The 27,629-nt window shown below is 42.9% G+C and overlaps 13 protein-coding genes across 13 annotated transcripts; 8 read left to right on the forward strand and 5 right to left on the reverse strand.

Annotated features, from left to right (window-relative positions):
- Window positions 1–391: 391 nt before the first annotated feature.
- Window positions 392–2,199, reverse strand: BYT42DRAFT_114041 (threonyl-tRNA synthetase). The gene is made up of 3 exons (XM_051562113.1): window positions 2,022–2,199; window positions 1,496–1,955; window positions 392–1,382 (listed from the first exon to the last, which is right to left on the reverse strand). The coding sequence occupies exons 2-3, from the start codon at window positions 1,894–1,896 to the stop codon at window positions 542–544; spliced, it is 1,242 nt and encodes a 413-aa protein (XP_051419779.1). The 5' UTR covers window positions 1,897–1,955; window positions 2,022–2,199; the 3' UTR covers window positions 392–541.
- Window positions 2,200–2,265: 66 nt separating this feature from the next.
- Window positions 2,266–3,250, forward strand: BYT42DRAFT_584811 (uncharacterized protein). Its single transcript, XM_051569922.1, has 3 exons — window positions 2,266–2,499; window positions 2,557–2,600; window positions 2,669–3,250. The coding sequence occupies exons 1-3, from the start codon at window positions 2,312–2,314 to the stop codon at window positions 2,908–2,910; spliced, it is 474 nt and encodes a 157-aa protein (XP_051419780.1). The 5' UTR covers window positions 2,266–2,311; the 3' UTR covers window positions 2,911–3,250.
- A 119-nt stretch (window positions 3,251–3,369) lies between these two features.
- Window positions 3,370–6,125, forward strand: BYT42DRAFT_521549 (Hsp90 protein-domain-containing protein). Its single transcript, XM_051565281.1, has 2 exons — window positions 3,370–3,602; window positions 3,657–6,125. Exons 1-2 carry the CDS (start codon window positions 3,414–3,416, stop codon window positions 5,814–5,816), a joined length of 2,349 nt encoding a protein of 782 aa, XP_051419781.1. The 5' UTR covers window positions 3,370–3,413; the 3' UTR covers window positions 5,817–6,125.
- A 152-nt stretch (window positions 6,126–6,277) lies between these two features.
- BYT42DRAFT_584818 (ubiquitin-conjugating enzyme/RWD-like protein) lies at window positions 6,278–7,499 on the forward strand. The gene is made up of 7 exons (XM_051569923.1): window positions 6,278–6,453; window positions 6,534–6,591; window positions 6,655–6,697; window positions 6,783–6,803; window positions 6,888–6,964; window positions 7,095–7,212; window positions 7,271–7,499. The coding sequence occupies exons 1-7, from the start codon at window positions 6,408–6,410 to the stop codon at window positions 7,358–7,360; spliced, it is 453 nt and encodes a 150-aa protein (XP_051419782.1). The 5' UTR covers window positions 6,278–6,407; the 3' UTR covers window positions 7,361–7,499.
- An 831-nt stretch (window positions 7,500–8,330) lies between these two features.
- BYT42DRAFT_503156 (kinase-like domain-containing protein) lies at window positions 8,331–9,593 on the reverse strand (the record flags this gene model as incomplete). Its single annotated transcript, XM_051564881.1, has 2 exons — window positions 8,331–8,956; window positions 9,035–9,593. The coding sequence occupies 2 exons, from the start codon at window positions 9,591–9,593 to the stop codon at window positions 8,331–8,333; spliced, it is 1,185 nt and encodes a 394-aa protein (XP_051419783.1).
- Window positions 9,594–12,581: 2,988 nt separating this feature from the next.
- Window positions 12,582–13,650, reverse strand: BYT42DRAFT_584827 (uncharacterized protein). Its single transcript, XM_051569924.1, has 2 exons — window positions 13,160–13,650; window positions 12,582–13,095 (listed from the first exon to the last, which is right to left on the reverse strand). The coding sequence occupies exons 1-2, from the start codon at window positions 13,601–13,603 to the stop codon at window positions 12,883–12,885; spliced, it is 657 nt and encodes a 218-aa protein (XP_051419784.1). The 5' UTR covers window positions 13,604–13,650; the 3' UTR covers window positions 12,582–12,882.
- Window positions 13,651–16,475: 2,825 nt separating this feature from the next.
- Window positions 16,476–17,698, forward strand: BYT42DRAFT_502788 (kinase-like domain-containing protein; the record flags this gene model as incomplete). The annotated part of the gene is made up of 4 exons (XM_051564855.1): window positions 16,476–16,811; window positions 16,888–17,095; window positions 17,184–17,268; window positions 17,341–17,698. 4 exons carry the CDS (start codon window positions 16,476–16,478, stop codon window positions 17,696–17,698), a joined length of 987 nt encoding a protein of 328 aa, XP_051419785.1.
- A 312-nt stretch (window positions 17,699–18,010) lies between these two features.
- Window positions 18,011–18,902, reverse strand: BYT42DRAFT_600316 (60S ribosomal protein L16; the record flags this gene model as incomplete). Its single annotated transcript, XM_051570997.1, has 3 exons — window positions 18,846–18,902; window positions 18,561–18,699; window positions 18,011–18,462 (listed from the first exon to the last, which is right to left on the reverse strand). Exons 1-3 carry the CDS (start codon window positions 18,861–18,863, stop codon window positions 18,011–18,013), a joined length of 609 nt encoding a protein of 202 aa, XP_051419786.1. The 5' UTR covers window positions 18,864–18,902.
- A 712-nt stretch (window positions 18,903–19,614) lies between these two features.
- Window positions 19,615–20,204, forward strand: BYT42DRAFT_502983 (60S ribosomal protein L11; the record flags this gene model as incomplete). The annotated part of the gene is made up of 2 exons (XM_051564867.1): window positions 19,615–20,088; window positions 20,178–20,204. The coding sequence occupies 2 exons, from the start codon at window positions 19,615–19,617 to the stop codon at window positions 20,202–20,204; spliced, it is 501 nt and encodes a 166-aa protein (XP_051419787.1).
- Window positions 20,205–20,492: 288 nt separating this feature from the next.
- BYT42DRAFT_114205 (uncharacterized protein) lies at window positions 20,493–21,961 on the reverse strand. The gene is made up of 5 exons (XM_051562115.1): window positions 21,785–21,961; window positions 21,208–21,531; window positions 21,025–21,120; window positions 20,670–20,948; window positions 20,493–20,584 (listed from the first exon to the last, which is right to left on the reverse strand). The coding sequence occupies exons 1-4, from the start codon at window positions 21,785–21,787 to the stop codon at window positions 20,805–20,807; spliced, it is 567 nt and encodes a 188-aa protein (XP_051419788.1). The 5' UTR covers window positions 21,788–21,961; the 3' UTR covers window positions 20,493–20,584; window positions 20,670–20,804.
- Window position 21,962: 1 nt separating this feature from the next.
- BYT42DRAFT_114192 (30S ribosomal protein S8) lies at window positions 21,963–22,978 on the forward strand. The gene has a single exon (XM_051562114.1). It carries the CDS (start codon window positions 22,077–22,079, stop codon window positions 22,536–22,538), a length of 462 nt encoding a protein of 153 aa, XP_051419789.1. The 5' UTR covers window positions 21,963–22,076; the 3' UTR covers window positions 22,539–22,978.
- Window positions 22,979–23,783: 805 nt separating this feature from the next.
- Window positions 23,784–25,534, forward strand: BYT42DRAFT_503592 (acyl-CoA dehydrogenase/oxidase; the record flags this gene model as incomplete). Its single annotated transcript, XM_051564916.1, has 8 exons — window positions 23,784–23,868; window positions 23,934–24,034; window positions 24,111–24,186; window positions 24,254–24,300; window positions 24,363–24,604; window positions 24,705–25,048; window positions 25,154–25,381; window positions 25,476–25,534. 8 exons carry the CDS (start codon window positions 23,784–23,786, stop codon window positions 25,532–25,534), a joined length of 1,182 nt encoding a protein of 393 aa, XP_051419790.1.
- A 635-nt stretch (window positions 25,535–26,169) lies between these two features.
- Window positions 26,170–27,244, forward strand: BYT42DRAFT_502920 (uncharacterized protein; the record flags this gene model as incomplete). Its single annotated transcript, XM_051564862.1, has 2 exons — window positions 26,170–26,495; window positions 26,557–27,244. The coding sequence occupies 2 exons, from the start codon at window positions 26,170–26,172 to the stop codon at window positions 27,242–27,244; spliced, it is 1,014 nt and encodes a 337-aa protein (XP_051419791.1).
- Window positions 27,245–27,629: the final 385 nt, after the last annotated feature.

The raw sequence follows: 27,629 nt of genomic DNA on the forward strand, positions 1-27,629 counted from the left end.
ATGAAAGGAAATTTTGTTCCACACCGATGTCTTCGGTGAGACCTTACGATCAAAATTCAAACACCGCCGGCTTTCCGTATTACATTTCTGGTTGAACAAAGTCATTTGACAGCTGATCCATGCATCTGTCATTTCTTACGTTATTATTAGGAAAAGTCACTTAGAACAATGTCTACAGTAGCGTTCATGTTTTACGGTCGAACTATACTCCTCCATGTGAGTACATCGTGTACTGTTCAGCTTGCGTGATATCCAGCAGTCAATTCCAGCACTCGCCGGTGGTCGGTGATTCAAACGGGCTCTCAGACCAACGGGGTGATCCTGTGTGTTTCTCGTATTGACCATTACAAATAAGAGGGCGGAAAAAAGAAGCTCCAGTACGATTATGATACTACAACCTTGATAATGCCATAATACATTCTATTCAATACGTATTGAAATATCCCAACAGCTTTTCTAATGAGCATCCTAACAAAATAACGAGTAATGGTGAAAAAGTATGATTGAAGAAACTAGTGATGAATGGTTGGACCGAGACCGATTATTCAAACTTGACTGTCAAGTCTTTGAACATGTTACGGACTTGATCAAGAGATTGGGTACCCAAAAATCGTCCGTCACGTGTGCGGATATTGACGGCATTGGCATCTAGCTCCTTCTGACCGACGATCAAGCAAAAATTGTATCGTTGCTGCTGTCCATTACGGATTTTCTTGTTGAGTGACTCGCGTGACGTATCGACGTCCACGTAGTATGTTTCTTGGCTGTTATCACCTAGCGCTAGTGATTTAGCGACACTGTTGGCATACTCGTTGAATTGAGAAGCGACAGGAATCACCACGGCTTGACGAGGGCTAAGCCAGAATGGCCATTTGCCAGCGGTATGTTCGATCAAGATAGCAAGCATACGTTCAACCGAGCCCAAAATAGCACGATGAATGATCACCGGAGTCTGCGGCTTATCGTGCTCGTCAATATACTTTAGACCGAAACGTTGTGGCAACTGGAAATCGAGTTGAATGGTGGCCGTTTGATGAGATTTGCCGCTGGAATCCTTCACCATGATGTCAATCTTTGGACCGTAAAACGCTCCGTCTCCTTCTTTGAGAGACCAGGGTCGACCTGTCGCATTAAGTGCTTCTTTCAAAGCCGACTCGGCATGATCCCACTCCTCGACAGTACCAATGAGCTTGGATTCTGGACGTGTAGATAATGTCAAATCGTAATGAGGGAAGCGGAAAGCCTTATACACGCGATCGACAAACGATAGACAGGATTTGATTTCAGAAGAAATTTGCTGTTCCGTACAGAAAATATGAGCGTCGTCCTGATGGAAACGACGAACTCGAGTCAAGCCGGTGAGCGCACCAGAAGCCTCATTTCTAACAAGCAATAAATACAAAGAATGAATATTGGCTCATCTTGCACCAAAAAAAAAAAAAAAAAAAAAAGAAAGAAAGAAAATAAAAACTACACGGAGAGTAATGCAACTTACCGATGAAGAGGACTAAAATCTGCCAAGCGAATGGGGAGATCCCGGTACGATTGCGGAGTGCTGTCAAAAATTAAGCAGTGACCAGGGCAATTCATGGGCTTGAGGCCGAAAAGACCTTCGTCTTCGATACTCTGCGCTATGGTCTCGTCCATGGCATCATGACTGTGACCGCTGCATCCGGTCGGTGCGTCTCTTCCACTTTGGATAATGAACATATCATCCTTGTAATTTTGCCAGTGACCGCTGGTTTCCCATAAATCTTTTTTGTACATCAAAGGGGTCATCACCTCCTGATATCCATATCGTGCATATTCGTCTCGCAAAAATTGCTGCAATTTGTTTACAATGCGAGTACCGTGAGGCAACATGAAGATAGATCCCGGGCTCACCGGATGAATCATGAACAAAGACTGAGCTTTGCCAATAGCACGATGATCTAAACTGTTGGTCTTGCTCACATCTATATCCTCGTAACTATTAGAATATCACCTAGCTAGAATACAGTAATTCACCACCACCAGCATACCGTTGACTTGGGCTTTGGAAGCTGCATTGGATACTCGGTTGGAATGAATAGATCGTACCAATGGCGTGAGCTCTTTTTTTGACGACAGTCAGCAAAAGTGTAAGATTAATACATGATAAGTAAAAAGCTCGTCCAAAATGGATAGAAAAAACTCACGAGTGAGTACAGGCAGTCTGTGCCTGACTGAACGTGCAGCGATTCGTGAAAGCATCCTTTTCTTTTAAGCTTTTTATTCCTTTTTTCGGTTCCACTCTCCTGGAAAATTGTCCTCAGCTTTTTTGTCAGAGTGCATGGGTGTGACTTCCATATTTTCCAGGAGCATTTTGCTGCCGAACTCAAGTTTCGATGCGCACAAAACGACTTGTAACTTACTGACTATGGCGTCAAAAGCAACTCAGGAATATCGTCTCTCTTTTATAACGCTCATCTCACAATTGACAGAAATTGAGCGCAAAGGTCAAGAATTGTTTGACAAAATGTAAATATGGTTTATATCTGTTTATTGTAGACCACTTTTTCTCAAACCGATCTGTAGTGAAAAATCAATAGCAGTACCTTACAATGCAAATGACGCGCAGGGTAATTATTGTGGACTGATTCCTGCCAAGTTCATCTCGCTCAATTGGCATTTGCCTATTGTTTATTAGCGGATTTTGAGCAACTATTAGTCTCCTTGCGCGCCTTGGAAACACACGCAAAAACGTGCGGTTTACTCAGTATCACAGGCATGCCCGCCGGCGCCACAACGGTCGAATCCAACGTACCACCACGAAATTTAGCCACTCGAAACGCTGAAACACTGCAGTCTGTTGATGAGTTCTTCCAGGAGAAAAATCGACTTTTGATGAATCTCCGTGCAGCCGTCAACACAGCCAAGCGATCAGCGTAGTCATCAGTTCCATCGATACATTAATTGATCTTATAGCTTCTCTTTACTTGTATATAAATACCACTCCGTCGTTATTATGTTACCCCTTTGATAACACAGAAAAAAGTTACAATATTTTTTTTATTCAATTGCGAACAAAGCGTCTGGTAGGGTCTCACGTCGAAAACTAGAAAACCCGTCTGGTCACCAATGCTTTGGGAAACAGGGATGACCTAATGGATGAAAATAAAGACTTTTTGGAAAAAGGATACACTATGTCAGTGAGACATAACAAAGCATTAGATGTACCTTCGTCTATACTGTATACATTTTCCATTCAGGAGGCAGCTTTTAAAAAGCCGATAATAGTCCTGTAGCACTACTCCTTCTAGAAACTTTCAGAACCACCAGCATTACGGAAAATTCAAAGTCACAATACATGCTGGCATCACTTTTCAAAATCCGGCCTTGGTCCAATAGTTGAGCGCCAACTGTTTCTTTGACGTTCCTTTTTCATCGGCACCATGAAAGTGTCAAGAATTACAGTCAGTCTTACCACACTGCTGGTAATACTGGTATGCATTTTCTCTACCAATGGCTCTGCCGAAAACCCGCAGCAGCAAGCAGTGCTGTCACCTCATGACGGACCATCGCACGGTATTCAGGCAGACCAAGTAGCCCAATTGGAAACCACTGAAAAGTTCACTTTCCAGGTAAAATAGTTTGCGCTCCAACAGATTCGTATTTGAAACTTATCTCATTAATAGACCGAAATTTCTCGTTTGATGAGTTTAATTATCAACTCTTTATACAAAACACGCGAAATCTTTTTACGCGAGATCATCTCCAACGCCTCGGATGCCCTGGACAAGATTCGATTTTTATCCCTTACGGATCCTTCGGCCCTTGAGAGTGAACCGCGTTTGAGCATTTCCATTGCTGCTGACCCGGAAACAAAGTCTTTAATTATCACGGATACCGGTATTGGTATGACTCGCGAACAGCTCAAGATGAACCTAGGCACCATTGCAAAATCGGGAACGTCGGAATTCCTGCAAAAGCTGGAAAGTAACAAGGACGAAGTCACTCAAATTGGTCAATTCGGTGTTGGCTTTTACTCGGTCTTCCTTGTTGCTGACAAAGTCACGGTGGCCTCCAAATCGAACGATGAAGCAGATCAATATATCTGGATGAGCGAAGCCGTTGATGACTTTGTCATCGCGAAGGATCCGCGAGGAAATACCCTTGGACGCGGCACCGAAATCACGCTGCATTTGAAAGAAGATGCCCTTGAATTCTTGGACCAAGACGTGCTGAAGGGCCTCGTCACCAAGTACTCCGAGTTTATCAATTTCCCCATTTATATTTGGACTGAACGCAATGAAACGGTGACCAAAGGTTCGGGCAAGGTTGACTCTGATAAAGACGAGGAGGAGATTCACGAGGAATCGCTTGATAAAGAGGAAGAGGACGACGAATCTGAATCTGAGACTGAAACACGTACGACCCGATCCTGGGAACGTGTGAATACACAGAAACCGATTTGGATGCGTTCTGCCAAAGATATTAGCGAGGAAGAGTATGTTCAATTTTACCAGTCCTTGACCAAGTCTCCCACCGAGAAGCCATTGACGTGGATGCACTACAAGGGCGAAGGTGACATTGAGTTCCGATCCATTGTCTACATTCCCAAGCAAGCCGACCCTAACTTTTTCCGCAATCTGGCTGACAAGCTTCACAATATGAAATTATTTGTGAAGCGTGTATTCATTACCGATGAATTTGAACTTTTCCCGAAATGGCTTTCCTTCCTCAAGGGTATCGTTGATGCGGATGATTTGCCTCTCAACGTTTCGCGTGAAACTCTCCAGAAGCATCGCTCGTTACGCATCATTTCCAAACATTTGGTGAAGAAGGCTTTGGATATGTTCAGCCAGCTGTCGAAGCAGGACGAGGAAAAGTACGCTGAATTTCTGAAAGAATATGGCAATGCTCTCAAGTACGGTGCCATTGAATCCGACGCGCATCGCAGGAAGATTGCCACTTTGTTGCGCTTCGCATCCTCTTACGATCCTACCAGCCCCGGTGTCAGTCTCGACAGTTACATTGACCGTATGAAAGCCAATCAGAAATCGATCTACTACCTGGCAGGCCTGGCCATTTCCGAGATCGAACAAAGCCCCTTTTTGGAACGTTTATTGGCTCGAGGCTTTGAAGTTCTTTATTTGGTTGACCCCATTGACGAGATGCTTATCCAGCATATGCCTAGTTACAATGGCAAGATGTTTGTGAATGTGGCGAAAGGCGACTTGAAGTTTGGCGACGAGAAAGATGAAGAAGCGGACATCAAAGAACTGGAAAAGAAATTCGAGCCTTTAAGCCAATGGTTGAAAACCACGCTCGGTCAGCATATTGACAAGGTGGTCCTGTCGAAACGGTTAACCACCTCTCCCATGGCCATCGTCGCAGCTGATTTCGGATTAACGGGTCATATGGAACGTTTGATGGCAGCTCAAGGAGAGAAAAACAAGGAACGCGATATGATGCTCAATTTCATGTCAATGCAAAAGAAGACTTTGGAAATCAACCCCAACCATCCCATTGTGAAGACACTTCTTGAACGTGTGGAAGCTGATGATACAGACCAAGATACTACGGAAATGGTCACCATCTTGTACGAAACCACGGCTATTCGCAGCGGCTATCCCTTGAAAGACCTGAACTCTTTCACCAAGCGAATTGAGAGCGTCATTCGCAAAGGCATTGGTGCCTCGCTAACAGAGCAAGTCGAAGTGAAGGAGGAAGTTGCCGCAGATAAGACAGCCGAAGAGAAATTGGAAGACGAGGCTTTGCAAAAGGAAGCCAACGAAGACGAACAAGATGATAACGACACTGCTGAAGAAGATCTTTTGCACGATGAACTCTAATGCAAATGATTAGCTAAAATAAAATGATATTATTATCTTGTAACGTGGCCTTACATGCTTGCCGTTTACATTTATGCTCTCGATCGATAATTAATATAGCAGATGGTGTGTGACATAATACTGGCAAATATTCCGTAACATGGTCTGTATCTTTAAAAATCTAATAGCGTAACCCTAAAAGATGGGATGAAGATATAAAGCAATCTTTTTTCATGGTTTGCAAAATAACAGACAAGGGATTGAGAATGACTTCCAACAGCGAATGGTCAAAAAGAGGGAAAAATGTCCAATGTTGTTATCCATACATTCTATTGAACTTGATAAGAAAACATGTACTAAGGAAAGTTCATGAAAATGGGTTGGTGAAAGATCGTCCTACCAGTGTCATTGTACACAAAGAGAAGAAGAACATGAAACGGGGACTTAAAATGCACAAAAATTGCTGACATTCAACTTGACGTAATTTCTGCTTTGACTTCTTTGATTACTGCAACAAAATTCAGCGTGATAAAGTCCCGTGCTTTCTAACTGTCGACGAAATTTACGTCTGTTCTACTTTTTCTTTTATTTCTTGCTTGAGAATCTGCGAGCATGGCGAATGCCATTTATGTTAAACGACTCACTAGAGAACTTCGGGGTAATTTTTCCAATTCTCCGCCCAGTTGCCTATGCTTTGTCAAAAAGACAGCGACTGACCCATCTGCCGTTGTTTGATAGATCTACAGCAGAATGCACCCGTCGGTGTAACCGTAGAGGAGGCGGATGACTTTGTGAGGTACAATTACAAGCAGCATAAATGGAAGCGAAAAAATTGTTTGACAAGTTGAATGAATGACAGATGGCGACTACGGATACAAGGTGCGCCGAAAACACTGTATGAGGCAAGTCCACTATCATTTCTCTATTCCAATAGCATGTTCATATTATTAACCGGAGGCGGTTCAATTGGGGCTTTCTTCTATGTAGGGTGAAGAATTCAAACTCGAGGTAGTGTACGGCATCGAAAGACGGAATAATGACAGCTGAACATCATCTGAACCATTACCCTTGCCCTTATTATCCATGTCGCAGTTTCGGTTCACACCATCGTACCCTATGGAAGCTCCCGAAGTGTTATTTGTAAAGCCATATATTCCTGTTCACCCACAGTAAGTGACAACGAAATTCATTGCCGAATATCTCCAATTCTCATATCGAAATTTCTCTTTTGCCAGTGTAAATTATGATTTTTATCCCCGGTGGATGAATAATTCTCTTGGTGCTAACGTATCATTCACAGATCTATTCCAACGGCCACATCTGTATCAATATTCTTTACAAAGACTGGTCACCTGTACAAACTGTATCTCAAGTGTGTTTATCCATTCAATCCATGTTATCCAGTTGCAGAAAGAAAGTAAGTGACAAGGAAATTTTGCATATGACAGATCATTCATTATTTACATATCACATAGGAACTTCCTCCTGATAACGACTTATATATTAAAAGTGCTAGTGCGTCACCGAAAAAAACGGCTTGGGCATTCCATGACGAAACTGTGTAATAAAAGAAATCACTGCTTTAAGTTAGAATCGACAACGTTTATTCATCAACATTCGAGTCATAATCCGGTCACCGCGCTTCTGACTATTGAATGCGCTAGATATACTTCTTACTTGTGAGATGGATCAGGAATACAAAATAATCAATCGAAAAATCTGAAAACCATCATTCGAAATTACCAGTGTTGACTGTTAAAAGGGTATCACTGAAAATGATGCGGAACAAACAAATTCAGATGGCTGCTTCCAAGCAATGATTCAAAAATTGTAAAAAACAGTCAATGCACTTTTGATATGTATGAAAGAACGTTGCTTTTAATACAGCGAAGAATGACTGAGATGACAACCCACAAATAATACAAGAATTGGATAAGAAAACAGTAGCTGGTAATGGATAAGGATGATAGGAGAACAGGAAAACAAATAGCTAAAGCTTCCAAAAGTTTCCTCGCGAAATCAAATAATAGTAGAAAGGTTGAAAGAAGGAAACAGAAATCACTAGCTACAACAAACAACGAAGGAAAAAAAAAAAGCAAAAAGGAAAAAATTGAAACAAACAAAGATGGCTATACATAAAAAGATACAAATTGATAATAAGAACACAGAGATGAAAAAGCAAAAACAGGCAAAAGAAGCTTAAAAAGGGAGTGCATATGTACATATGTGTAAGAAAAGAAAAAAGATTAACTGGAGCATATCATGTAGACACAGAAAATGAGTCATACACGGGTAGACAAGGATCAACCTCGTCTACTGTGAGGACGGAAAGAGATGGATGGCTGAGGGAGAACGAACAGGAGAAAATGAGACGAATGGAAATGATAAGTTGAGGAGAAGAGGAGTGGAGACATTCCGGGCTCGGGGAATATTTGCGGGGCGGGGGATGATGGAGTGAGAAACCAGAAGTAAGTAAAGATGATGAACGTATTTGGAAGGGGAGCAAAAAAGCGTGTGAAATGAAAAGCTTGAGGTTCAGACCACCAATGTGAGGAAATTGGACAGGAGAGTATCGGATGCATCCGTCTTGTTAGCCATACAGAAGGTCTCTTGGACAATACACCCTTTGCCTTTTGACGCATGATCCTCCTTGTCATGCCGTAACAGCTTGGCTGTCGTGGCAAAGTTGGTTTTCTTCGTCTTGGGCTTGTCTTCTCCGTGCTTGGTTTGATGATGTTTCAAAAATGATGATCGTGATCGGCAAGGTGATGGAAGAGGCGAGGGTGGTAGTTGTACGATCGGCATCAATCGAGAAGTGGCTTGCAAATAGCGCTCATACTCTTCGACTTCCGCAGTGCGTGTGAAATATTTGCACTTGAGGATGCGGTGTCTCAATTCTTCAATGCCAATTCTGCGAAAAGGATCGATGCAGAAAATGCGCTTCAAAATGCGATTGAGCTCCAAAGAAATCGGCAAAATCTTGTACAAAAAGTCGGAATCAGCAAGGTACATGCGGAACGTTTCATCAGTCAATGACGCTTGCGTCCACGGATTGCGACCCGTAGTCAGATTGATCAAAATCACGCCCAAAGCCCAGATATCGTTGGGAGCGGTAGCATAACCGATGCGTTTGTGATTACGACCAATATCACCTTGACATTCTAACATAACATAACATAATTATATGAATTCAGTATAAATGCTATTCTATTGATCGGTTTATTTGAACTTATGCTTACCAGGTGAGAAGTAAAATGTGCTGCCGCAACCGTAATCGTTTGATATCGGTTGAGTGGTTGCTAGACCAAAATCGGCCAACTTGATCGTACGACCGCCATCAAAGACGAGAACATTATCTGGCTTGAGATCTCGATGGTACACGCCATTATCGTGACAGTAAGCTACGGCATCCAATAATTGCAAGAAAACGTGTTTAATAAGTGAATGTCGCCCGCTGTAGAGGTCTTGCTCGGTGATGGCGGCGAATAGATCGCCTTCGGGTCCATGTTCGAGGACGACATGAGTGTAGGCTTCGGTGCGGATAACGCGTTCCAACTTTATAATATGTGGATGACCGGAAAGGCGAGAATGTAATCCAATTTCGGTTCGTTGCAAAGCCGATTGGTTCTCTTTAATATGCAGTTGTGGTAATGATTTGATAGCGTAGTACGATTTCGGGTGCCCGTCCCGCTTCGCAAGGTACACTTGACCGTAACCACCAATGCCGAGAATATCAACAATCTCGAGATCGTCGATACGTGTTCTCATTGGTAAGGTTGTAGAAGATCGCTGCACCATTATAACAGTGATATTGAAAGAAAATGGAAATGAAATAAAAAAGAAGATGGGATTACGAAACAGAATACCAAAAGAGTACAGAAAATTTCGGATATTAGAAGCTGTGCTGTTTGGTATATTTATACTGGACGCCATCATCACTTTAATGATCCAATTTTAGGAAAAGAAGGGATCAATGGCAAGATCAGGGGCCGGGATGGAGCATCATACGAAAGGGAGGGCTATTCCTTTTGAGGGTGGGGGGTTCTTTCTGTGGGGGAAACGAAATCATCAAATTGGTCAATTTTTAGCAACTGAGAATCAGGGTCACCCACCATCAGGCAAATTGTGGTCGAAAAGAAGGATAGAACAAGCATTTGCTCCACCCAACATACTGGATTGGAAGTAGAGGGATTGATTAAATCTTTTGCAATGTTGTAACGAAATTGGTGTTATTTCTATTCTATTCTATTCTATTACACATGATGTCAATCACCATATGCTCATCGAACGAAATAAGCTCTCAATACCAACACCAAAACAAACAAAAAAAGGCACGATACATCAGATGAACTCCTATCCGTTGGCATTGTGTTTACTATTCGGGTGAACTCTCTTTTTTTTCCTTGAACTTGGCTTTAATTCCTAGTGAGTCATGCCAGCCACTTGCCACCCGCATCTCATGTCATTGAGAAGCATCACTGTCATGGCAATGCATCTTCCCATTGAAGACCATTGTCACATTTTTTTGCACTTGAAGTGATTTTGTATTATCTTGATCATGTTCGTTTAAAAAATATTAATAATGGGGAACATAGGGCAGTTGAGTGACATTGGGTGGCTGATCGTGCAGTGTATGGATGAAAGTCCGAATCCGTCCCCTTGAAAGAAAATAGAATTAAAGTCATGATCAAAGCTACGGATTGTTCTTCGCCTTTCTGGCGAGGCGTAAGGTAACATTTAAAGATTTGTTTATTTTTAGACGAGATTAACTCGCTGTCAAACAAGATAAAAAGTCAAACTCCACATTGTCGATTACCGGATTGGGAGAGGATCGATGGTTAAATTACAAAGGATCGTCTATCGTAATTGTCTGTGTTCATCGATCGTTCTTATTTGGCGACAGTTCCTTTCGCTGATGATGCTCCTAGAAATTTCGGCAATTTGCATAACTTTGTCTTTGTTGAGTGTAATGTTTAGTCTACTCTTTTGCATTCGCTTACTCCCCTTCGTAACTAACCCTGCTTTCTACATAGTAACCTCCTGTCATGTCCAAATCGGTGTTTATTTTTCTTACGGACGCCAATGAGGTACCAGCAAACCCCCACAAATCGCATCCTGCATCCTTCAGCGCATGGATACTTGCGTAGACAATGCATCTATATTTGGATACGTCAAAATTAGCTTCTTGGAAATTCCATTTTTGGATAGAAAGGGATCCTGGAGATCAAGTTCAAGCCTCAGTCAATGACATCCGATAAACTTGCATAGAGATTGCTTCATGAAGGTTTGGACCTCTCTGCGAGGACGGTATAGCAGGCGAAACCTTGTTTTCGTTCCGTTCCCTACACAGTTGCTGCATTAAACCTACAACAATGAAGTTACACTACGGTTGCTTTCAAGCATTCTCGTCCTCATTGGTTATCTGATTTTCTGTCTTTTCTCCCTTTTTCTCCATTCTGTCCATCCCTGTGCTTGCCAAAAAGATATAAGCACATATTCAAGATCCCATTCTAAGGTTTGATAGTTGTAGCTGAAAGCCTTGGTTACATCCTTAACGGTCGCATCTTACCATATCTGTAAACCCTGAATGTGATGTTATGCCCGTGTTCTTGATTCGTATCAAAACCCTTGATCAGGACTATTCATCTTAACCTGCTACTTCGCCACTAAGCGCTTCATGCGCGCTGTTATTGCTCGCTACATCATCCAATACTGTCGTTGTCGTGGAATTTGTCAGAGTATAGCAACCGTTCAACCCGACAAAACTTACCAACACGGCATCATTCTGAGTTCAGTCTTTAATACTGTACCACGCCATCGGATCAACACATTATTCTAACCCCCCAACTACATGACCGAACACTTATGTAAGAGTTAAGTAATAGATCTTTATTTTGGTAACTTTAATTAAGAATTCTTTATCATCAATTCTCCTTCAACGCATGGTCCATAGCCTACTGCTCCTTATTTTGCAGCTCCGGGTGCAGGATCATTGTATGAAAAGAAAATCGAACGTGTATTGTCCGGTTTCTCTCCCTGAAGCAGGTGGAGACACTTTCCGGACTCTTTAGGGACCACATTTCGGCTGCTGTTCCATACAGTACAATGAAATGTAGCAATGTGTGTTAACTCCATATGTAATGTTAAGATACAGAAAAAGAAAAATCAGTTGCCATACTTTATGAGCAATTGAACCTTTAAAGAAAAAACCGAAAGTAAAATTCGTTTATATAGATTATAAATGTTGATTGTAAAGCCGCCTCTGATTCTAACAGACAGACTATTCTCCTATGACAGTTTTATCAAACGCAAGAATCGCAAAGCTCAAGTCCCAATATTGCCCGAGATGGCCAAAATTTGCAATAAACCACTTACTTGCGGATTCTACAGCAGTAAATAGGCAGCCACCATTCAAAGAGTCACGGTACGTGGCTCGGTAGAATATCTGGCTTGTATGAACATGACCAGCAAGCCCTTTGAACATGCCGATACGACTGCAAAAACTAGTCATTCGAACAAATCCATAAACCGTTGGAGAACCTTTTATTTTCCTTTTATTTCTTAGAATAACGATGAAAACCAGAAAAAGTTGAAATGCAGATTTTTGGGTCACACAAGCTTAAGCGTCGTTCATGAATTTTACAAGTTACACAGTGGCGGATGTACAGCGCCACTTTGGTTGTTACACCTGTCGGGAGAAGGCACTGTTGCAAGCGCTGAAATTTTCCAATGCAGCAATAGAGTAAACAATGTCCCAAAACATAATTAGCACTTATACAGTGTAACGGCAGCATGAATATCACACGTGAATATCGATATTATGTACAACATTTTATTTCTTCAGAAAAAATATTCAAAAAAACTGCAGCAAGAGTGTGACAAACGTGGCCGCACTCCATAGCATAAGTGGATTGGAGAATAAAACTCCTTTACAAGCTAGAATAGATGAGGCTGCAGAACTCTCTGCATTACCACTGGACGCCTGAGAGTCTACGAGGATGTTGAAGAGGAATCAGAACCAGAACCAGATGGCGCTAAACGTTGCAAAGCTTATTTAACCACTTGATCTCCGAGACAAGTATTTAATTTACGTACCTGAATTCGAAAGCGACGATGCGGATGTACTCGAGCCAGTTGACGAAGCGCTGGATGAAGAGTCGCTAGACGAAGAACCACTGGTGTCAGTGCCCTTGGATGACGAACCGCTGGCACTGTCACCTGCAGGTCCGGAATAGTCACCGGGGACAAGATTGCTGCATCCTTTCTCTGATGCGCCAGCGTTACAATCGGATTTATCGTTCTATTGTAACCATGGAATGAGACAAAAAGGCAACAGTTTCCAATTCGTTTTTGAGAAAGCTTACACAGCAGCGAATACAGTAATCATTCTGAGCCGGCTCGATCAAACTGACAAAGTAATTGTAGCCTTCACAGGCAGCGCCATGAGGGGCTCGAGTATCGAATTGACCACCGTCATCGTTCGATTGAAGATTAGCTTTGGAAGGATCCATGAGACCAGTGACCTGAACATAGTTATCCGTTGCCTTGTAATGGGCCGACAGAATGAAACCGGTTGGAAGACCATTTCCGGTACAATAGGCCACAGCATCATCTTCATTGTCTGCAATAACCCGGTCTTTGGCATCATTAGCTGGCAAAAAGAGGCAAAAGTCGCTGTCACTCTTCACATGGACGGTGCTTGTTCCATTGCTTGATTTATCGGCACGACGGCTTATGACAGGATAAGCATTGGCTAAAGAAGCGACGGTGGCAACGGCCGTCAAAGCAAATCCCCATCGAAAGTACATGGCTGTCAAAAAGTGTAGTAAAATAATAAGCTGAGAGAAAATCAGAGATAACAGATAAATTCGCCTTTTAAGGATGAGGGATCGCCCTCTCTTTTTATTGTTTTTCCAATTCGCCAAAAAAAATAAAAAAAAATAAACTGTAACCGAAACATGCAGATTATTTTTCGCGCTAATGCTTTTTTGTCGATCGGAAAGTTAGGTTGCATTGAGCTATGATTGGCTTGGGACCCGTTTCTTGGCAATCGGACGTGAAAAATTAAAAGTAACCGGACGGTGCTCTTGAAGAAGATTGTTAATTGTTTTAATTGCAAGGTGATACCAATCGTTGTAACTGCAAATTCCTAAAGGCATTGAGAACAAAGGAGTATTATGTTGATTTGTGAGTGAAAAAGATGCAATGCGCGGAATGAAATTGCACGATTCGCCCGCATGTTTCGGCGGTCTGTGTTGTGCAGATGATCGTCTTGGCAATAACTTTATTTCTCCAAATCTGACACATTGTTATCGATTTTTGTTTTCTTTACCCCAAAATGGCACAATTCATAAATGTTGATCATAACATGCTACAAGCTTTAGATCGGCAAGACTGGATGACTCCAACGAATAACACCACTGCACTTTATCAATATTCCCCTTTCCCTTGAAATGATGGAAAAGATAGTGATTAGGGACTTTCTTTTTCTCTCTCCGCAATGATGCAAAATTTTATCATGGTAAGCAATAACGCATGGAAGATGTATTGTTCAATTGGTGCTATCCGTATTGACACTATGCTTAGAATGAAAAATACAATTTCAGTTGGCGACTTGCGATATTTTTAGTGTGGCGCATCGCCCCATAACACTATTCAATGACAGACAGACGAACAATCCGTAAAACATAGGCCAAGTCTTTAATTTTACTTTTAAATAAAATTGTCTGATTCTAACTTTAAGTACGCAGTTTCACATAAACAAAGCGCGACTATTAAAAGCTTAGTTGATATAAAAAAATGGCGGTGGTGAAGCTATATCTACCGTCATTATGTCACTTGGCTCGAACGCATCTCGGATAGCTTTTAGTTTGTAAAGGCACAGCGGGTGAGAAATTTGAAGCGCCGATCTCGCCATACATTGTAAGAAATAAGAATATGATCAACCGAGGGAAAAAGTCGCCGGCTGACTGGCTGAAATAGTGGAGAGCAAAGTATTATGGTTGTTCTTCACGAAGAAGAAAGTTTGTCATTTTCCTGAATTACAATAAGAATTTCCGGACGACCATGGATTGCATGTTCTTCACTACAAACAACATCGGCATTTGAGATATTCAATTATTTGGTTTTTTGTGACCTTTGCCACAATGTAAGAAAAAAGATTGACTCTCGCAAGTGGCACATCCACACTACAGCACAAATGAAATTTGCTGTAACCACATGTTGGTGGATGTCATGGCAAAATGGCTGCGCAGTGAAAAATGAAACGTATATCTCATTGATTTGGTTGACATGACTGACGAGTGAGAACCATCGCCGTTGTCAAAAATTCCATCTCGTATGCTCAATCTTCGCCTGAGCAAAATACGCTGCCCGTCCGGGAGCCGTAAACCATAGAAATCGAACATGTCTTATTGGCATGGATGGGCCCAACTGCCTGAAAAGGACATTGCTCCTTTGGATTTGAGCCAATAGTAGTTAAGATATAGATGGGTTTTGAGATCACGTTATCATGTTTTGATTGGATAAAACCCCCAATTTTTACCACCACTTTTTCTTTGGTGTCAAACGTGTTCTTCATCATGAGAAGGTTGCTTATCTTTTCGGGTTACTGTTTTGACCTTCTTTTTTTAAGTACTGTATTATACGAATTATCCTTGTCGTCCTTCTGGCAGAAATCGTAGCCATTGACACAACAGATACCGGGAGCTCGGAGCGATTTAAGGAAAATTCTAGTACTTGTGAGAAATTTTTCCAGACCATTCGAATTGATAACGATGGAATACATCAGAAACACTTCATAGAAGATAGAAGGAGTAGTGTGATATCTGTCATTTTTCTGTTCCAATTGGGGTTACAGATCACATGATATATGAATATGTCTCCATGGCTGTAACATCCAGGAGACCGACAAACATGTTTTGCTTTGGGATTGGGTGTTGTATCCCTTCGTTGACTGCTTAGATTGTCATGGAGAACTTTTTTTTGATCTATCTATCTATGGTCGATAAATGACACGATGCAGTATCCTCATTTTCATCATCAGCTCCACCGAAAAGGAAAGTAATTTTTTCTTTCTTTCACCCTTGATATAACTGTGAAGTGAAACAGATTTGCCGTCATTGAGAAACATCTATCAAATAAAAATAGCTAACACCTTGATGCATAAAAATTTTTTTAACCTTCACATCGATCTTCTTTTTCTTACTTGTTTTTTTTATTGTCGTTATTTATTATCTTTACTTCTCCACTTTTTCTTTGCTTCATTCAGTTTGTATGGCCAACCTGATCAACAAAATCATTGACAAAGCGAAGCACCCGATATCGGGGACGCATAAATCTGAACCACAGCATCAGCAGCAGCAGCAGCAGCAGCAGCAGCAGCAGCAGCCCGAATCGCGTCCCATGTCACCACCACCCAAGTTTCTCGAAGTAGCTATGGATGAGGATGACAAATTAGGTAAAAGAACAAGTCAAAGAAGAGGATCTATGATTGTATTCCTAATCGTATGTGCTTTTTGACTAGTGGGACCAATGGAGGAGATACGAAAACCGAAAACACAACATCAACATATTGCAGATCGATTACCTCATTCGCCTCCTCATTCACCCACGATTGAAAAAATGGGCGATTCTCCCGAAGCGTCCACTCATGCTCCGATCTTGCACACGGAGAATACAATGCCAGCAGGAGAAAAGAAAGAAAGTTCACACGAGAAGCCGAAACTCAGTGACTTTAAGCTTCTACGCACATTGGGCACTGGATCATTTGGACGTGTGCACTTGACCCAGTCGAAGCATAACAACCGATTCTATGCACTTAAAGTATTGAAGAAATCCGAAATCGTGCGCCTACGGCAGATTGAACACACTAACAGCGAACGTGAAGTACTTATTCACATTACACAACCGTTCATTGTGAATTTGTGGGACACCTTCCAGGATGACGCTAATTTGTATATGGTGATGGATTACGTCCCCGGGGGAGAATTATTCACATTATTACGAAAGAGCAAGGTAAACATGACAGAAAAAGGAAAATGATGACGAGAACACAAAAAAATTCAGTCCCAAATAACCCCACACGATCTAGCGATTTTCGGATGATTTGGCTCGCTTTTATGCAGGCGAAGTACTGCTGGCGTTGGCTTATTTGCACAGCAAAGACTTTGTCTATCGTGATCTAAAACCGGAAAACTTGTTGTTGGATGCCGACGGTCACATCAAAATCACTGATTTTGGTTTTGCAAAATACGTACCCGATATTACATGGACGTTATGTGGCACTCCCGACTATCTTGGTAAGCCGTAAAGATAACGGGAAAAAGGACTGTCGCTCTATGAATGCATGTCTAATACGTCGATCGTTCGTTTCATGGATGAACTCAGCTCCTGAAATCATCCAGTCCAAAGGCTACGGTAAAGCAGTAGACTACTGGTCGCTTGGCGTGCTCATCTACGAAATGCTGGCGGGGTTAGTATTTGATGAACAACAGCTGACATAATGGCCAATTTTTAGCTGACAACAGTGTCGTGTTAATCGCAGGTATCCGCCGTTCTACGATGAAAGTCAGTTCAAGTTGTACGAAAAGATCGTCATGTCTAAACCCAAGTTTCCTTCCTTTTTCAATCCTGCGGCTGTGGATCTGCTGCAGCATCTCTTGACCGCGGATTTGAGTAGCCGGTACGGCAATCTTCGACGAGGCTCACGTGATGTGTTTGAACACGAATGGTTTGCGCCGATCGATTTCGAACAGCTTGCCCAACGAAAAATCAAGCCACCTTATACACCCAAAATATCAGGCGATGGCGATGCAAGCAATTTTGAAAAGTACGATGAGCTCAAGAACCCTTATGGCATTGCTCAGGCCGATCCTTTTCGCAAATATTTTCCCAATTTTTAATACGTTTATGTCTCATTTGTTTCTTTTGTAATATATTTCAATTCGCATTGTATCACGTTTGGCTAGAACGACGATTTTTCATCATGATAAACCGTTTTTATTCATATCTCAGCAACCCTTATGATGACTCAGTAATCGAAATCGTTTTCATGGCGATAAATTGATTCTTTCATATCTTGGCGTTTAAGTTGAAGCACGATTATTATGGATAAACAACTCATACGCATTCAAGCAATTGTCGGTCAAATCTGGCGTCTTTTTTCAATGTTGTTTTATTTTTATAATTACAAAATGGATAGATCATATATTAATCTAGTGACCAAGAGCAGCAATGGAAGCATTGACATCCTTGATGGCATCAGCCTTGGATTCGACGGCCTTCTTCTGGATAGCAACAAGGGCAGCCTTGCGCTTGTAGTAAGCGGCCGACTTGGCCAAACGCTTCTCTTCGAGCTTGGCAACAACATCCTGGTACTTCCAGCCAACTTCGTGAGAGATACGGCCAAGGGTGGTGTACTTGCGACCGGGCTTGAGTCTCAAGACACGGAGAGCATCGGGAACAACCATGCGCTTGACACGATCATAGGGAGGAGGGCAGCCTTCGAACAACTTGATGCGGTCCAAAGCAGCAGCACCACGAGCAGTCTTGTGAGGGATCATACCGCGGATAGCCTTGTACAAGATGCGGGAAGGAGCGCGGAAATGGTAAGGACCCTTGTTAGGGTTGACAAGACAACGCTTGTGAAGGTAGGCGTGGTACTTCACTGAAAAAAAAAAGAAAAGAAGTGTTAACTGCGTCGCAGCCAAAAAAGTATTCCAATTTGATAGATCAAAACGGAAAAAAAAAGGTTCAATCACATACACTTGTTACGGAAGAATTCTCCAGACACATTCAAAGCCTCACAGCGAACAACAACGACCTTTTGGCCATTGAGAGCTTGCTTGGAAATAATGGAAGCCAAACGGCCGAGAAGATGACCCTTGCCATCAATGACAACCACCTAAAAATGTCGAACAAGAAAAAAAAAAATTTGTTGCACGTCGTCAGTTCCACAGCGAAAATAAGAAATACGGCATGGGGTATATGACAATGAGCCATTATGCTTGTCGGTGCGCTTATATGGCGATGGATGGAAGGTTAATGTACCTTTTCGAAAGTGCTCATGCTTGGAATGGACTGAAAGTAAAAGAAGGAAAAATTGGGAGACACGCCTCTGGTCTTTTTTCTCTGTTGTCCCCTCTGCCCGCTCACAAAGAAAAAAAAAATTTACTGCAGTTTGATTGGCGCATTTTATTCACTATTGTTTCGACCACCCTTTTTTTCAGTCAAAGCGACCCAAGACTGCGGGCAAATATAGCGATGCCAATAAAGTCATGACATTACCAGCGAAAGAGTAACTGTCTCCTTGGAAGCATTATGGACATGTATGAGCAGTTAGTTACATGGCGTTTCATATCCTTGGAAGGGGTGGCTTGGCGATTGGAGGAAATCTTACTGAATTTTCGGGGGAGTATCCAGTTTCGGCGTTTTTGGGGGGAGGAGGGGGGATTGGAAAATGAGCTGGAAGTAGCCCGCCAAGCGGAGGACAATACGTGCCAGTGATCAGGACCTAGGCAGATCCTTCTTTCACCTACGTGGCTCAACCTATCACCATGGTAAATATCGTTATATATCATAGATAGATGGATGCAGCAGCGTGAGGATGGATGGATGAGCGGTCAAAGGGATCGATGGGTGGATGGGATGAGCGAATTTGGTGTATCAAAAAAGGAATGATGACGGTTTTCCTACCAGTATTCGTACGAAGCTCATTATACGACTCTCAAGGAAATGCGCAAAAAAAAAGTTCATTATATATTAATTCTGGATGATGTGTGGGTTATAGAGTGCCGAGAAAAAGACCGCTGTCAACCCCATGCGTAGCCTTCACATTGAGAAGCTTGTGCTCAACATCTCTGTCGGTGAGTCTGGTGACAGACTTACTCGTGCTGCCAAGGTGCTCGAACAATTGACCGGTCAGACTCCTGTCTACTCCAAGGCTCGTTACACCGTCCGTACCTTTGGTATCCGTCGTAACGAAAAGATCGCCGTTCACGTTACCGTCCGTGGCGCCAAGGCCGAGGAAATCCTCGAACGTGGTTTGAAGGTCAAGGAATACGAATTGCGCGCTCGCAACTTCTCCGAGACCGGTAACTTTGGTTTCGGTATTGATGAACACATCGATTTGGGCATCAAGTACGATCCCTCCATCGGTATCTACGGTATGGACTACTACGTTGTCATGGGTCGTCCCGGTAACCGTGTTGCCCGCCGTAAGCACTGCAAGACCACCGTCGGTCCTCACCACCGTATCAAGAAGGAGGAATCCATGGAATGGTTCAAGTCTCGCGTAAGTTTTTCTTTTTTTTTTCTGCTTCATACAAACGGCTGGATGGAGCGTTTTTTTATATTAACCGTTTTTCTTTCTGGGTTCTATAGTTCGATGGCATCGTCCTCAACAAATAAATCCGCTTTGCTCGCTTGTCTGCATACAATAAAACAATGTCTTTATTCTCTTCCAAAATAGCCTTGATAGACTGTGACAATATCCAACGGACAAATAACGATGTGATATAAAAGGGACACCATGCATGAATTCCAACTGGCATAAAAAAAAAATGTGGTTTCCCTAGGATCAATGAACATCTTGATTTTTTTATTGGAATTCGTTCACTCAGTTGCAAAAGGACGAAAAAGAAAAACGAGGGGTGAAAGAAAATATAAAAAATAAAAAAGGCGTGCGAATGACAGTGTCTGGTTTACTGTCCAGGTGGTGGAGGAGGCGGTCTGTTGTACATTCCAGGAGGAGGAGTACCACGGCCAGCACCAGGGAAACCTTGCGGAGGCTATATCATCATGATGAGAATTCACTGTCCTTTCCCATTTGATGCTTTACATATGCATAAACGCTTTTGCAGCTTTATCACTTACCATGCCTGGACGGAAACCAGGTGGAGGAGGACCGCCAGGGCCACCCATTGGAGGTCTGAATCCCATGGGCGGAGCGCCAACAGGCGGTCTGAAGCCTGGTGGAGCACCAGGAGGAGGACGGAAACCAGGTGGAGGCTAGCAATTGTGGAAAGAAAAAGAAAAAAAATCAGCCATTCTGTCGATTTTCCCATCATATCTTCGTGGAACATAAATGCATACCATAGGAGGACGACCGTAAGCGACCGGAGGTGCGTGAATGCCAGGTCGCGGTGCCATCATCTAATGAGGAGAAAAAAAAGAAGAAAGTGAGCAAGCCATCATTTCATGGAGAGATTCCTATTCACGCGCAACTTACACCAGGAGCAGGACCGCCGACGCCACGCACAGGACCGGAAAGACCGACCATGGGTGCACCTGGCGGAGGAGCAGCAGGCAAGCCACGACCGGCGGGCTGTAAGAAGATAGAAAAAAACGAGATGATTAGTGAACACTGCTTTGGTTGGGTCCATTTTTTAAGAAACAACGATCGATTGCTTACTCTTCCCATGCCAGGTCCAGCCATCAAACCGGCTCCTCTTGATCTAGATTCGTCTACGGATGGTGGAGGAGGACCGTCGACGCTCATGCTGACGATCGTTTCACCTCTCAAAATAACGAGGCCTAATGTTCGTTTCTGTTCAAGGGGAGCGGTGCCTTCTGCTGTTTTTCCTTTCGGCTTGACTTTGCGAAACTCTTCACAATCCGCCAACACGAGGTTCATGTGTTTGTCGAATGCGAGCATTTGTCCAGTAAGCACGCGTGAATCCGACAACGTCACCCGAAGTCGGTAGTTGATGATGTTCGTCATTTTTGCATTTTTCGACTAATTACAAAAAGGAGAGAAAAAACAGTGTCAATTAGTCGTCATTTTCTTCGAATGGTGGCGTTCAACCAAGAATCATGTTGGCACGAAAAACAATGGCAAGTCGTGACACCGTAAAAAAATAGAATGACAAGTGGTAAAATGCAGCATGGCCATAACCTTGCAGTCATTCAGCGAAGTGACGTTACGTGTGTCTTTCCTAATCTCGCGCCCGACTGAAAAGAAAAAAACAAAAAGAAACCTCGCAACTTACCATGTTGGCTAATTATACACTGATCCCAACGATGGAATCTGAGGGTTTTATCGAGAATAAGATCGATGAAATACGGGAATTGGCACACAGTCGAGCAAAGAGAAAATACAAATTTGGTTGACGAACTTAACACTAAAGGATCACACCGAGCTTGACTCCAGTGGCTTATGATGACGTCACAGCCTCCGATTTTTTTCTGTTCGGGCCCTCGCTTTTTTTTTAAAGGGGTCATCAGAAAAAAAAGAATAAGTGATCTCCAAAGCTTCACTGCATTTCGACCGAACGATCCGCCATGCCTCGTGTGTTTGATTTGTGCGCTCGTATTCAAAATGGTTTCCGAGCACGATTAGCGACGATTGCCATTCCCGAGACCAAAATGAATCTCGCTATTGCCAACATTCTCTACAAGGAAGGTTTCTTATCATCGGTAACCAGGGGCAATCATTTGGGACCGGACGACAGCTACACACCTACCACATCCGAAAACGTCGCTACTCGTCGTCTCTGGTTGAATCTCAAATACAAAGATAACCATCCTGCATTGAACTCATTGGCCGTTGTCAGCAAACCTTCCAAGAAGGTGACCTTCACTGTGAGTGAAATGAAGAATATTGCCAGCGGACGTCGCTCCAAATTCATCAAGCCATTGCAACCCGGCGAAATTGCTATTGTTAATACCAATCGTGGTGTCTTGGAATTGCAAGAAGCACTTCAGAAGAATGTCGGTGGTGAAGTGTTGTGCCGCGCATCTTAGACCTAAAAACAAGGGTCAACTTTTTATAGAAACATAAAGAAAAAACCAAGAACAATGAGGGGTGCCATGCCATAGGTCTTATGCTCGTAGAAAAACTCTCTTTCCCCATCGAATTCTCTTCCCTCATTCCTGTGTGTTTTGCCTCTCAAAAAGGCCAAACATATTTCCAATTTGTAATCTACATATCATTGATAAATGCTTCCATTTTCTCATCACTTTTGGCTAGTTTTTGATTGATGATTGGTTTTTCTCGCGTGCTTGTATAAATTAGTCGGGACATCTGTAGAATCACTGTGTATCCAAGTGGGATATGTGACTTACCAGTGCGATAGATTCAAAACTTACCATTGGAAATAACCCGTTACTGTTTTGTCTGCTCATTGCACTTCACGGAATATCTGCATGGACGAGAAGAATATATAAACCCCTCTATTCAAATTGTACAAAGGAAGTGGGTATGCAGGCATCGGCAAAATATTGACAGTGTTATCCAGTGAGTGGTGCAAACAACCAGCGACTGCCCCGGCTCGCACACCCAGCTTCAATTGGAGCCCCGCATGCATGAAAATCCACTGATGCTCAAGGCTTTTCAACGATATCATGCGCTGTTTCCAAAAGTCTTTTTTGCACAAAAAAGTCTCGCATGTGTTTTCCGCAAAATATGGTGCTATAGTACACACGATATTTGGCAAATGCCTCGCTGTGAAAAGCATCTGTTGTAGTATGCCAAATTAGGCTTAATGGCAACACGGCACTTAGCGGAAAACGCTGACAGCGCGCCGCAAGCTGTATTCGAAATGCAGGACGCTATTGTATCGTTGTTGAACAGAAGCTCTGTCAAGAGTAACGTGACCCTGAGCACGTTTTTGGATATGGTTCATTTGCAAAAAGCAGTCCTTTCCATGAAGCGCGTATCAGTGTACACCAAGGGCATTTTCACCGTGGGAAACTTTTCTTGCCATGTTGGGCAACGACAACACATATAAAAGAACACGCAACCCCCCTTAATCCTTGTCAACTTTGTTGTTTCTTCCTCTTTTCTTTGTCTCTTCTTTATCCCCTTCAGCATGAACTTTCTCCGATCTGCTACCAGAGTCTCGCATGTCGCCGCTCGTTCCTCGGCCTCAATGCTGCTCCGTCAAGCCCCTAGACGGTATGTTAAAAGATACCAGTTATGAAACTGAAAGACAACCGCAGAAAGGCGGAAAAGCTCACAGAAACAATCATTTTTATAGCCATTATTCGATGAAGTACGCTACACCATTTGCCTCGGAGGCGCCTACATCGCTTCACGCCTTCACGGAAGAAGAACTCATGTTGAAAGAAACAGGTACGCAGTGTGGTATTGAGTGGAAAAAGGACATGGTTCTAAATGGTTGCTTCAAATAAATACAGTTGGTCGTTTTGCTCGTGATGTCGTTCAACCGAGAGTTCAGGCCATGGATGAAGCTGAAGTAATGGATAAGGATATCATTCAAGCTATGTTTGAGAACGGCGTAAGTGAACACCCCAGGCGGAGTCTTACACTATATTCATGTTTTCTGACCCTTTGGCTGAAATAATATTTCTTAGCTTATGGGATTGGAAACCGAAGCCGACTATGGAGGTGCTGAGTGCTCTTTCACTGCTGCTATTCTCGCTGTCGAAGGTAAGAAAGTCAAACAAGTCAAGCTTCCTAAAAAATGTTCACATTTTCATGTGATGATGACATACAGAACTCGCCAAAATTGATCCTTCCATCTCTGCTTTGTGCGATATTCATGTAAGTCCCTATTTTAACACGGTCACCTTTCCATCATCACTAACGTTGGCGCTTTTTCTTAGAACACATTGACCAACACCGTTATTCGAAAGTGGGCCAACAAGGACCTGAAGGAGAAATACCTCTCACGCTTAGCAACCGACACTGTGGGCAGTTTCGCCATCTCTGAAGCCGGCGCAGGTAGTGACGCGTTTGCCCTTCAGACGCGCGCCGAAGACAAGGGAGACCACTACTTGTTGAATGGCGGAAAGATGTGGATCAGTAACTCGGGCGAAGCGGAAATTTTTGTTATCTTTGCCAACGTGTAAGTCAAAGAAAATGGCTGATGACAGCTGCGAGTCGGGAGTCGGGTCCCGACAGACTTGGAAGCCACTCATCCTAAATGACCCTTTTTTGTCAATTAGTGATCCTTCCAAGGGATACAAGGGTATCACTGCCTTTATTGTCGAAAAGGAATGGGGTGTAGAAATTGCAAAGAAGGAGAAGAAGCTCGGTATTCGTTCCTCGTCCACTTGTGTGCTCAACTTTGATGATGTACGTGTCCCCAAGGAAAACGTGCTTGGTGAAGTGGGTCATGGTTACAAGTATGCCATTGACTCGTTGAACGAAGGACGTATTGGTATTGCCGCTCAAATGATTGGTGCCGCCCAGGGCGCTTATGATATTGCCCTTCCCTATATGATGGAACGTAAACAGTTCGGAGCTGCTATCGGCACTTTCCAAGCCATGCAACACCAATTTGCACAAGGTATTGTCTTGTCTCTTTGCCATTTTCAATGATGATGAATTATCTGCGCGGGAAACGACTGTTGATACTGATAAAGCATTTTCTTCCTGCTTTATGGATATTCAGTGGCCGTTGAAATTGAAGCCGCCAGATTGTTGACATACAATGCCGCGCGTTTGAAGGAAGAGAACAAGCCTTTCATTATGGAAGCTGCAATGGCCAAGTTTATGGCAGCCAAGGTAGCTGAAAAGGCCACTAGCTACGCTGTAGAATGGATGGGTGGCAATGGTTTTGTTCGTGAAACCGGTGTCGAAAAGTTCTACCGTGATGCAAAGATCGGTTCCATTTATGAAGGTAAGACTGAGAACACGCTAAAAACAATGCATACAAGCTCAGCTTTTCAATGTTGTAATATCGTTTGCCATCGTCTTCTTTTTTTTTTCTCTAGGTACCAACAACATGCAACTGCAAACCATTGCCAAGATCATCGGCGATAAATACAAATAAACTCAACGATGTCTGTTCTTCTTCCCATATGTATCCCTACCCCCCAAATCTCTTCGTGTCGTCAGCCTATGTACAGTGCCAATAAAAAACAAAAGATATAGTAACACAAATCCATGAGTTGACCAGTTCTTCTCCGGAATATGACAGCAAAAAAGACGACGAGGGTGAGAAAGTGGATCGGATTTTGAAATACGCAGGAAAACTCTCCCACGATGTTTTTACTGCACAAAGGGGGTTCGTCTACAGAATGAACAGACACTGTGCTTTCCTAATAAAAAGACTAAAAAAGGCTCATATTACTCTATAACTTTCAAATGACAGTGGGTGCCGAAAAACCAGTTGGCAAGATTTGAACCAACTGGACACAAGTGAAGAACAGGAAGGAAAATGAGACCAAAAATAATAAAGTTTGGCGTCAGTTAACCGTTTCACAGGATGATATACATGCTTACGCACTTTTTGGACATTTATCAATCCTGCTAGATGGTCGATGGAAACCTGCGCTGAACCATTGATCAATAAGTGAGCAGGTTTATAGTTTTATAACCAGCGCCTCATTGTTTTATATATAATGCCTCCAAAGGATGACCGGTAACAGCACGATATCGTTCGATTCTTTATCTACTTTTTTTGCAATGATCCAGCTTATTACCAGCGTTGATACTTTGATTGGCTATTCTTTGGCGTACGTCTTCCTTTCGAAGCAGCAGCATGGCTTGGGAAAACGCAATGAGCTCCGTCTTTTGTGCCGAAACAAAGAGGGCCTCGAACCCCTGGAGAAGATGGGCGGTAAAATCATCCAGGTCAACTGGCAGGACAAGAAGCAGATGCAAGATGCCTTCTCCGGTGTCAATTACGTAGTGTTTGTCCCTTCGAACACCAACCAATGCCATAACGACGGTGAAAATGTGGTCAAGATTAGCAAGGAACAAGGCGTCAAGTACATGACCATGATGTCAATGTGAGTTGCATTGATATTTTCGCGTTTCGACTGTAGCTTCTCAACTATGTCTTATTTCTAGCATTGGCATCGATCGCATCCAGCAAGAAAGCCGCCATTTCCAATACCTGAATGAAATTGCCGAACTTGAAAAGTGCGTACAGCAAACCTTTGACAAGGATCACCATTGTATTATGCGCACCGCGATGATGAGCCAGATTTTCTACTACCTTGCACCGATGGTTGAGAACAAGAACACGCTGTGTTTCCCTATTGAAGAGAGCCGAAAGTGGTGCACTGTGGACCTCCATGACCTTGCTGAAGCTGTCTATCAGCTTTCCGTGGAATGCCCCCAGTTGTCCGAAAACAAGGCCATGTTCCAGTTCACTTCCACCAAGACAATGACATGTGAAGAAATGGCCCAGACCATGTCGCGCGGTTTGGAACAAGGTCCCATCCGGTACAACAAAATCACGAGAGACGAACTTCGCCAATATCTTACCAAGATGCGTGACGATCGCCGATTCAAAGACAAGCCGAAAGGTGAAGAGGAACAGCGTCGTCCTGGTCCCGATACGAGCCACACCTTCCCCCTTGGCCGCTACTTGACCGAGTGTGCTATTGAGGTCCTACTGGAATACTTTGAAATGGTTAATCTGGGCAAACTCGATTTCGTCACCAAGGATCTTGAACAAGTTCTCAACCGTCAACCTCAAGATCTTCACGGATTTTTCAAGAACAACCGCAACCAATTCCGTCGTCTCAAGTAAAAGACGTCTATTTGTCGTGATAACGTTCATCCAATCATTTTATTTTTTTCCGTTTACGAATAAATAAAATGATGTTTGATGTCTGCTTCTCCTTTGTGGTGTTTACCTGGCAGAGATTTTCCAGTCAATAACTACACGCCATGTTCATCATCATTTGACGTGTCCACAAAAATTTGGGTTGGTCTAGTTGACATCAACTTATCCGCTAGACTCAATTTGAACAAAACGATCTGACAAATAAGTAATGATATAAAAACGAAGCTTAAATGGACCGCAATTCTAGTTTGAAATAGAAGGTGACACAATGTTTTATTTACGCGTCCCTGAATGGAGTCAGGAACATATAGGGCATACAATTTGAGTGTACGACAATAAATAGATACAT

The sequence above is a fragment of the Radiomyces spectabilis genome, assembly GCF_025331425.1.
Source record: "Radiomyces spectabilis strain NRRL 2753 chromosome Unknown BYT42scaffold_13, whole genome shotgun sequence".
Taxonomy (NCBI): domain Eukaryota; kingdom Fungi; phylum Mucoromycota; class Mucoromycetes; order Mucorales; family Radiomycetaceae; genus Radiomyces; species Radiomyces spectabilis.

Coding starts and splice junctions, on each gene's coding strand:
- BYT42DRAFT_584818 (XM_051569923.1), top strand. CDS start 6,408: ATGGCGAATGCCATTTATGTTAAACGACTCACTAGAGAACTTCGGG. Junction 6,804..6,887: donor GTGAAGAATTCAAACTCGAG/GTAGTGTACGGC, acceptor TCCATGTCGCAG/TTTCGGTTCACACCATCGTA. Junction 7,213..7,270: donor TATCCAGTTGCAGAAAGAAA/GTAAGTGACAAG, acceptor CATATCACATAG/GAACTTCCTCCTGATAACGA.
- BYT42DRAFT_584811 (XM_051569922.1), top strand. CDS start 2,312: ATGGGTGTGACTTCCATATTTTCCAGGAGCATTTTGCTGCCGAACTCA. Junction 2,500..2,556: donor CAAGAATTGTTTGACAAAAT/GTAAATATGGTT, acceptor ACCGATCTGTAG/TGAAAAATCAATAGCAGTAC. Junction 2,601..2,668: donor CAATGCAAATGACGCGCAGG/GTAATTATTGTG, acceptor ATTGTTTATTAG/CGGATTTTGAGCAACTATTA.
- BYT42DRAFT_114041 (XM_051562113.1), bottom strand. CDS start 1,896: ATGATTCATCCGGTGAGCCCGGGATCTATCTTCATGTTGCCTCACGGT. Junction 1,383..1,495: donor GATTTTAGTCCTCTTCATCG/GTAAGTTGCATT, acceptor ATTGCTTGTTAG/AAATGAGGCTTCTGGTGCGC.
- BYT42DRAFT_521549 (XM_051565281.1), top strand. CDS start 3,414: ATGAAAGTGTCAAGAATTACAGTCAGTCTTACCACACTGCTGGTAATA. Junction 3,603..3,656: donor CTGAAAAGTTCACTTTCCAG/GTAAAATAGTTT, acceptor TCTCATTAATAG/ACCGAAATTTCTCGTTTGAT.
- BYT42DRAFT_114192 (XM_051562114.1), top strand. CDS start 22,077: ATGCCTCGTGTGTTTGATTTGTGCGCTCGTATTCAAAATGGTTTCCGA.
- BYT42DRAFT_584827 (XM_051569924.1), bottom strand. CDS start 13,603: ATGTACTTTCGATGGGGATTTGCTTTGACGGCCGTTGCCACCGTCGCT. Junction 13,096..13,159: donor ATTACTGTATTCGCTGCTGT/GTAAGCTTTCTC, acceptor TGGTTACAATAG/AACGATAAATCCGATTGTAA.
- BYT42DRAFT_114205 (XM_051562115.1), bottom strand. Junction 21,121..21,207: donor CTGGACCTGGCATGGGAAGA/GTAAGCAATCGA, acceptor ATCTTCTTACAG/CCCGCCGGTCGTGGCTTGCC. Junction 20,949..21,024: donor TCGGCGGTCCTGCTCCTGGT/GTAAGTTGCGCG, acceptor TCTCCTCATTAG/ATGATGGCACCGCGACCTGG.